This window comes from Gavialis gangeticus, unplaced genomic scaffold, assembly GCF_001723915.1.
Source record: "Gavialis gangeticus isolate Ggan-Ray unplaced genomic scaffold, GavGan_comp1, whole genome shotgun sequence".
Classification (NCBI taxonomy): domain Eukaryota; kingdom Metazoa; phylum Chordata; order Crocodylia; family Gavialidae; genus Gavialis; species Gavialis gangeticus.
The window spans coordinates 54,285,137-54,294,658 of record NW_017729022.1 but is presented as its reverse complement, the minus strand read 5'-3'; the positions used below and the strand labels follow the sequence as shown (position 1 = coordinate 54,294,658).

At 44.3% G+C, this 9,522-nt stretch overlaps 1 protein-coding gene across 3 annotated transcripts in view; it reads left to right on the top strand.

Moving 5' to 3' along the window:
- NR1H4 (nuclear receptor subfamily 1 group H member 4) overlaps positions 1-3,849 on the top strand; it is a 91,842-nt gene extending 87,993 nt beyond the window's left edge. For all 3 annotated transcript variants that reach the window (XM_019514996.1, XM_019514997.1, XM_019514998.1), the window contains 2 exons: positions 1,479-1,592; positions 3,223-3,849. In XM_019514996.1, the coding sequence (XP_019370541.1) occupies positions 1,479-1,592; positions 3,223-3,461 (353 nt within the window). In that variant the 3' untranslated portion in view covers positions 3,462-3,849. The remainder of the gene's footprint in view (positions 1-1,478; positions 1,593-3,222) is intronic.
- Positions 3,850-9,522: the final 5,673 nt, after the last annotated feature.

Here is a 9,522-nt window from a genome sequence, read left to right as displayed (position 1 = left end):
CCCCCCCCCGCTTCTGGGAGGTGGTGGCAGTGTGGGTGGGGTTTGGGGTTAGGATTAGCAAGTTCCCCTCCCTCCGCCCCCACATCATTCTTGATGGGCAATTTGCTAGTTTCTTTTATAAAAGGAGGGTCAGAATTTAACTATGGGATTTCTGGCTGGGAGAGCTCCAGATTCTTAAACGAATGAACTGCCAATTGTAAGTACATAAAGGATGTGGGAAGATAGCTTTCCACCCTTTTTTACTTACCAAAACTATAGTCTGCATCTGTTTGGTTCTACCCAAATAATTGCTTGAGTGCTAGACAATGCCATGAGGTTAGATGTACTATTGCTCATAAGTTCAAATGGTGAAGAGGAGCAAATATAACTTAGCATAGTGCCCTTCGCTCAGGCCCTAAGAGTAATATCAGAGCCTATGAATTTTATCTAAAAGGAACATAGAAGGTGGATGACAAACAAAAGAGAGAGAACATAAAGAACGCCAACCAATAGACCCAGACTGCCAAATAGGATCGAAATATTCATAGGCTTTCAGCCCAGATGTACTTGGATTATTCATAGTTTGGTTAGATGGTAGTTTACAATGTGACATGTTATGCCAATATGGAGTATGTAATGGCTGCCATCAAGCAAGCCTTTGAATCCTAATGACATCTTAGACTTGTTTAAAGTCATTAGACTTGCTGAGCAGTCATCTTGCAGGCTCAGTGGAAGGAGCAGTTACGTCCTTTTGTAAAGGAAGGTAGCTACAGGCGACAGAAGCTACTGCCCTGGGACTGACTGCAAACGTAGGACAGTAGAGCAGGAGTCAGCAACCCCTGGCACGTGTGCCGAGCATGGCACGCAAAGCTGTTTTGCTTGGCACACCACCACCAGCCCCGGCTCTAAGCAGCTGCTGCCAGCCACAGAGCCCAGGCTGCTCCCAGCAGGTGGCTGGGAGGCTGCAAGCCCTGCTGCAAGCAGACTGGGATCTGTGGGCCGGCTGCAGCCGGGAGGCTGCAAACAGCTGCTCCGGGCTCTGGCATGTCAGCACTCCCGCACCTTCCAAAATAGACACTGTGGTTTTTTCGGCACTCCAGCCAAAAAACGTTGCCTACCCCTGCACTAGAGGATTCTTTGGCAAGTGGTGCCAGCCACCAATGAACCAATGAGAGGCGCAGTCATGTGAGAGACAACAGAGGGACAGAGTTCCTTTGGAGAAAGGACTTCTAGAACGGTAGGCTTGACAACTGTGAGCTCTTCTTATTTCCCTGAATGCACGGTAGAAACCAACAGGACTTTGTGGATATTTTATGTAAATAAACGAGACTGCACTGGAGAACGCTTTTATGCATGTTGCCAGTTTTTGTTCCAACACACATAATATGAGAGAGCCACAAATACTGCCAATTGCTTAGGCCACTGGAGCATTAGTAAGACTAGTTTTACATGTGAAAAAATCTTTAATTTTATCACTGTTTTTTTTTTTTGTTTTACAGGTATCTCTGATGAATACATAACCCCCATGTTTAATTTTTATAAAAGTGTCGGAGAGCTGAAGATGACACAAGAGGAGTATGCTCTACTCACAGCAATAGTTATTCTGTCACCAGGTAATTTATAGTTCCAAAGTAAATATTTGACAGTAATTTGAGAAGAGTGAATAAAGCACCAGACAAATGGCAGATGTGTAAATCACTGGTGCTGTACATATAGGGAGTCATCAGTATCACATACCTATAGCAGCTAAATAAAAATGAACATCTCAGTTGTCATCAGAGAGGGCTTTTCTCCTTTAAATATGGAAAATTCTGCTTGTTGTTAATATGAGTAACAAGTCTGTTGCAGCATTCCACTGTGTGAGTGGAACATCAGAACTTCAAAAGGAAACTTCTCTCTCAAGTATATTTGAATAAAGAATCAATAATGAAGGGGTTAAGACTTACGGAACAAATACCAGCTGGCATATCAGAAGCACATGCTAGAAAACCTGTGGACAACAGCAGCAAGAGGAAAGGTGGCAGGCAGCCCTTGACAAGTTTTGATATGTACTTGACGTTGTGATGCCCCATGTATTTCCTTATTTACCTTTGTTAGCCAAGCTCCCTGGCTTGTCTACATGTTTTAGACTGGGGTAGGCAATCCCCAGCACAGGTGCCAGAGTATGGTACATGAAGGCATTTTGCTTGGGGCACGCACCGTGGGATGGATGGTGGGGAAGGGACTGGAGCTCTGCTGTCGCAACAAGGATCGGACCCCTCGTAGCTCCCCTGCCTTTTGCCCCTGGCACGCCAATATCTTATAAGTTGAGGTTGCAGGTGTTTTTGGCACTCTGCCCCAAAATGTTGCCAACCTGTTTTAGACACATCACTGATTCTGGTGGTAAGATATTACGGTGGATGGTGGTCCTGCTGTAGAGCCAGACCCAGGGGTGTAGTAATGCAGCTCCGTGCCTGGTTCCTGCCATGCCAGTTGCTGCAGTGTGATTAGCTATTGCAGCAGCAATAGCTGTTTTGGGGCTTCCCCAACAAAAGGGGTGCCCAAGCTGCTGCCCCCCCTTCCCATTTATGCTATTGGCCAGCTCCTAGAGGGGAACAGGGGTATAAGGCATCTGAATTTCAGCTCCCAGGACATATGGTGATAACTTTTCCGAATAGGATTTTTAAAATTTTGAAACAGTTAAAAATTTCTACAAACAGCAGATACTTTTCACAAAGAAGTGTGTTTTTAGTCATAAACCCAATTTTACATTAAAAATATTTGATGGAAAATTTTGAGTAGTTTTACTTGTGGCTTTGTGCAGGCCCTCTATGTTTCAGTCAATTTTATTTTAAACAAGAAAAAGCTGAGAAATTCTATTTCTTGATTATTTCTTTGGATGTGTTTTCTTGTAACCAAAATATCCAACAAACCTCTCACCTGATCACCCTGACAAGCCGAAGGCACCAGCTGCTGGCATGGAAAATTTTTTTCCAATTTTTTTTTTTTGTGTGCTAAAGTTATAATTGGTTGAAATAAGGAGTTTATACAAAAAAAAAAATCATTACAACACTGAGGGACTTTATTTTCCAACATTCTCTGTGGTAGGTTTGAATATCGTTGTATACAGCGAATATCTTTGCAATTCTATAGTGTTGTCTGTAGTCCGTCTTTTTCTCATAAATAATTAAAAGAAATATTTGCAATATATCAAAATTCATGCTGGCTAACTTTCTTTCCTTATTATTTTAAAAACAAAACCAGATCGACAATATATAAAGGAGAGAGAGTCTGTGGAAAGGCTTCAAGAACCACTGCTTGATGTTCTACAGAAACTTTGCAAACTTCACCATCCAGATAACCCTCAACATTTTGCGTGTCTTTTGGGTCGCCTTACAGAACTACGGACATTTAACCATCATCATGCCGAGATGCTGATGTCATGGAGAGTGAATGATCATAAATTCACACCCCTTCTCTGTGAAATTTGGGATGTTCAGTGATGAATGTTTTCATTTTGGGATTAACAACTTTTTAAAGGACCAAACTGTATTCATTTTCACTGCAATATTCATTAGTTATTTCTTTAAAATTTCTTTATTGAAGTTTTTACAGAAACACACCAAAGAAATTTTGTTCATTATGTACTGAATATTATGTAACTATCAGTCTTTCATATGTTAATATAAAGTATATTTTCCTGTATTTATATACAGATCGGAAAGAATGTTTCAGCATCACTTAGGTGTCATATTAACTCCTTCTGAAATTAAACTGATTGTATTTTTAACTCCTTTTTTAAAGTGGGACAATGCAGGTTTTATATTTGTTCTTTGCAATGCTCTTATACTTCCCCTTTTGTTAAAGGATATTTTTCAAATATTAACTATAATAAATAATGAAAATGATGGATGCTACAACAGTCTCCTTTTTTTGAACATGCACAAGCTCTTATTACCTCAAATAGTAAAAAACCATGCTGTTCTGCTAAAGGTAAGAAGCCTCAAAACAGTCTATACCATTACTTTTTGCGTGTCATAAATATGGAGCTTCTTGTTTTGTTTGCATTATCAATATTTATAAGTAAAAAATAGATAATGTGTTCTTCGTGGAATGCTATCATAAGTTTACCTTCCTATACATTATATTGCATTACAGACTTATGTTACTTACTGGTACTATCTCAACAGTGGTGTCTTAAAAAAAAAATCTTAGTTTACATTTGGGTGCATTACCGACTCCATTAGCCACTAGTATCATCTCATTAGGATGTCATAAAAATAAGCATGGCTAGGTACTGACATTCAAAAAGCCCAAGATGGAATCGATATAAATTATGTGGTTTTCTGTAAGCAGCATAGGTTAGATTGGTAGTGAACAGAACACACATTTGCCCTTTGGAGGGGGAGCAAATCTTAGACTGGGTTCTGTCATTTTTAAACCAGTCTGTGGGCACATCTACATGAGTGCTTTAATGTGCAGTAGCCTATTTTACTGCGCATTAGAACATCACAGCAATAACTGTGCTAATAAGTTAATGCACAGTAAAATTAGGGACTGTGCATTGTCACTAAGAAAAGTGTGCTTTTGCTGCTGAACATTAGGGAAGCCTAACAAACATTTAGTTTGTACCTCACATTACAGGGCACTTTTACATGTGCTCTAGAGGTGCTGGGATAGTGCTTTAATTAGCTCGGCTCCAAGAGCCTCCACGTCTCATGTATCAACGTCCCCATGCTTAAAAATGGTGGTGGGGCCTCTTGAACTAAAGCTTGTTCATTGAGCTTTAGATCAAGCACCCCCTCTGCCATCTTTAAATGTGGGGATGCTGATAAATGAGAGGCAGGAGGCTACTATAGCTCCAGCAGACTCCATTCATTGAGTCTGCTCTGACATGCTTTAATTCTGCTCTGCACTTGTGCGTAGGTGCCCAGTAGTGTTAATGCGCAGTAGCAAAAGTGTTTTAATGAACATGTAGATCAGAGACAGGTGATTATTTCGGGCAGAGGGCTGCTCACTGAGCTTTGACAAGCCATCGAGCGCTGCGTGACAAACAGCCAGGGGCAGATAAATATTAATTTTCTAAATTTTTTAGGGGTCACATGGGCCAGACAGAATGGCCTGGCGAGCCGCATCTGGCCCGTGGGCTGCATTTTGCCCACCCCTGATGTAGATGCACTCTGTGCACCAAACTTCTGCTCTGTTATAGGTATAGACCAGTTTCTGATCACTTATACCAGTAAGTGTCTGGACCCTATAAGAGAACTGTTACCTATGAATCTTGACAATGACAGAGCAAATAAGGTACTAATTTTATATGGAAACTATGAGTCTGTCAGTTAAAGCAATTATCATCCTTCTCTCTGAAATCTGTTTACCTTCCAATATTACAACAAACACCCTCATTTATATTGTAAAGAGTTACACCATAAAATTGGTTATCCGGCATTCTACAAGGCAGTATACTTTACTAACTTGCACGCGGCAGCAGCTGCTGCCACCACCACTCTGTGCTGCCCCCGCCCCTCCAGCTCCATGCACAGCCACTGCCACCCCCCGTCCCCACTCCACATGATATGCCTCAGATAACCAGAATTTTTACATAACCGGCGCCCGGCATTCCCCACTCAGGCCAGATAACAGAGATTTTACTGTATTAAAAAAAAATGCATTTTTTCTTTTGTTTTCCAATTGGCATGTTTTGTGCATTTGGTGTACTTTCTACATGCTTAGTTTCATTGTTTTTTCCCTGTTTAGACCATTAAAAACATTCCCTTCTTATTTTAGCAGGTCGTCTTCATGCCAAATGGAAGAGAAAATATTTAAAAATAGGAACACTCAGTTAGAAAGCCATGAGTATTACCAAAGCGAAGCTCTGGGAAGGTGAAGCATCAGAAATTAATTTTAAATAACTTTAACTTACCAATTATAAAATTGATGGTATCACTTCGAAGTGTAGACTTTGATGTTACATGAGATGTGTATGGGCCAATGCCTGTACCTTTGTGGAGCACCACTGATTTGGATGTTTTGTGCAGGGACAGGGTTTTGCTTGTGTTACTCCTATTGCAGGATTGAGGCGTTAACAGTTTCCTAAGTAAACATTATTAGATCTAATGTCCTGGGTTTTCAAGAGAACAAGTCTACAATCCATGTTATAATTATGTGCATTCCTTTCCAGTATGGAACAGACTAGAAACAGGAAAGTCTGGTTTTACTTCAAGAACCAGACCTATTTCTACATGTAAAATAACTAGTGTGGCACAAAACCATTGTCAAACTGGATAAGAGTTGATCTTTTATTGGAGCAGATCATTTATAACTCTCAAAATTCTTTTATCACCAGTGCTTCGTGTAACAATAGAAACACAATTATCTTCTGTCTTCTGCCCATCCTTTCCCATCACTCATTTTAGAAGTGATTTTTAGTTATTTCTTTTAGATCCTATGTCCCTAACAGCAAATATTGCTTCATATACTCTGAGACCCCAATCCAGGAGATTTATGCATGTGATGAACATACTTCTTTGCAGGATAGGAGCCTGTGATTATTCTTAAAATCTCCCATGTTTTCACAGGAGCATTGCTTCTTGAGTGGTAGCATTACTGGGCATATCTTATTGTGTAATCTACATTTGCTACTGAGCAGTGGTAATAGTGGACACATCGGTGTCCTGTCTATAGTGTAGCACTTTTACCCTAGGGAACCTGCATTAGGCAGAGAGTAAAGGTACCTTTATGTAGAAACAGCCTATGATTGATCTTTACTACAGTTAATCAGAAGGTAAGGGAGTAAGTCCCTTTCAATATAAATAGCTGAGTGGACAGGTGTTTCCCCTAATTACTGTGTATATGGTATCCTGCTTGAAGAAGAAATGACAAGGTCATTTGTACTTGCTGTAGGGAATAGGCCTTACTTTTAAGGACAATTCGTGCTGTTATGGTTACAGGGGTGTTCAACCTATAGCCTGGGGTCCAAATATGCCTGTGGAGCCATGACATCTTGCTGGGATCCTTTGACCCTAGCTGACTTCCTGCCCCGGGGGAAGGGTGGGGGGTGCTGGACTCGATGATCTTCTGAGGTTCCCTCCAACCCTAATGTCTATGAAATCTATGACATCCAGTCTGCAGGGATCCCCGTGGGTCTGGAAATTTGGCAGCAGGGAGCTGTAGAAACTTTGCACATCTGGATCCTGCCCTGACTGGGCTGTTGCCCATGCAGCATGATCAGGGCCAGGCTGCCTGCTAAGCATCCAGATCCAGCTGGGATGTTCTCCCCATCCCTCGCCCCCTCCCATGCATCTGGATCATGGCCACTGCACCCCCTTCTCCCCCTGCCCTCCGCATGTCTGGATCGAGACCCAGGCTGCTTCTCCATCCTGGGAGCATGGATAAGGGTTCAGCTTCACAACCCCCAAGCTGGATCAGGCCCACTGGCTGGATCCAGCCTGAAGAAGGACCTGGCACTGCCAATCCAGCCCACAAAGTGAAAAAGTTGGGTGCCACTGGTTACGAACATTAAAGCTACTGTTCTTTTGTATATACTAGGTGTGCCACTAGTGGAAAAGAGTCTTGTGTCACCCCCATCCCCTTGGAGGCACCCACTAGTTGGCTACAATGGTTTTCAAGTAGCACAGTTCTGGGGTCACAGCATAAACCTGGGAATACAAAAAAGCAGTGTTCTGCTCTTTGCTCAGTTACAATCGTTGTGGATGACTATGATCAACTCCATTAAATCTTGGTTCCATATGGGGTTTAAAAATTATCTAGTAGTGGTGACTACTCATATAGGGGTGGCCAACCTGCAGCACACATGGCACAAGTGACATAGGCAACCTTGTGTATGTCACATGACAGATTGGGGGTGGGCAGGGAACAAGCAGCGCAGTAGCAGATAGGGAAGGAAGCAGAAAGCAGAGCAGCAGACTGGGTAGAGGAAGAAGGTTAGACTGGCACTTGAGGCTGGTGCTGGGTTATTCTGTGGTACACCTGCCAAAAACATTGCCTCCACTGCACTCATATGCTAAATGCACTTTAGTTCTCTTTTCTGTTCAGTTGTAACAAAGATGCAAACCAAGATTAGGGGGCACAGAAGGCAGAATATAGGGCAAGATCCTCACCTGCCTTTCAGTGCCTAGAGGCAGCATCACATCCAGCAATACCTTTCCCATCCCACAGTGGGGACCAACTGCCCAGGTACTTCCATTCCAGGGTGTGCATTTACACGTTCATTAATGTGCTGTAGTTGCTGCGCATCTTTTAGTATTTGTATAACCAAGTAAATCAATGCACAGTAACTGGCGCTATTGCGCAGTAGCGCCAGCACACAGCTTGTTAGTGATGCTAAGTGCGCAGTAGCCTAATACTACTGTGCAGCGGTGTATTACCATGATTTTTGCCCTGCCTGCTACTGCACAGCAGTACTAGGCTACTGTGCAGTTAGCATCTTGTGTAGAGGCCCTCAAGGTGACCACAACTCTGCAGTGAGACCCCTGTATGCAGCAGCTAGCGACTCAGGAGTTTAGTAACTGGGAGGATGCAGAATAACCCCCCAGTCAGGATCTCCTGTGCCTCTCCCATCTACTAGACTTACTTCATGCTGCCTTAGGGCTTTTCAAGGGTCACTGCTGAATGTGGAAGCCTCGCAGGCTATGGCCTTGGCAGGGGGAGGCCAGCTGTGCAGGGGGCAGTGGGGGGCACCCTGCAGGTGGGAACATTGAGGAGGCAATTGGGATTGTTGCTAGGCGTTGGCTGGACTTTCGAAGGACTGGAGTAAGGAATACTCGAGTATCCAGGTTGTAGCCATACTGGTCTAGAGCAGGGGCTCTCAAACTGGGGGGAGGCCACGAGCAATTTCAAAGGGGGTCACAAACCTGCATGCCATCGGCGCTTCTGCTGCCGCGTGCCGCATACCATGCAGGCCTCCCCTCAGTGATCGGCTGCCGGAGGCTCGCGGTATCGCAAACTTGGAGAACCCCTGGTCTAGAGGCAAAAGGAATCACAACTCCTGGGAGAGGTGGTATCTTTTATACTCAAGGCACAGGAAAGCAGGGCCGGAAGGGGCTCATCTATGCAGGCCAGGAATCCCTCAGATTGCAAAGAACAATTCTTCCAACTATTCCAACTCTTCGCCTCTGCCCGAAGACCCTTGTCTGCCTGCGCCCTTAGAGCAGTGCTGCGCCGCGCCGCAGCCCCCCAAGAGCTAGGGGTGCCAGCTCTGTTGGAACCTATATGGGTTTCATCACGCGATGTCACGACATGAATGCCTTTAGGTCAGGCAGGCCAATGCACACAGGACTGCCGCTTTCTAAACCCCCGCGGGACAACTGCATCCATCAGGTTCACCCGCGAATACCGACTCGAAGGCACGCCCGGTCACTGATCTCCCGGGTGGCTCCCCGCAGCCTCCCGGAGAAGTCTCTCATTCCCGGGCAGGCCCACCTGCCCTCACCAGCGCGCTGTGCCCCAGCGGCTGCGCGGGCGGAGGTTCCCAGGCGCACCTGGCGCTGCCCCGCTGCTGCAATCAGGGCCGGCGAGTGGGCTGCAGCCGGCCCCACCCCGCCC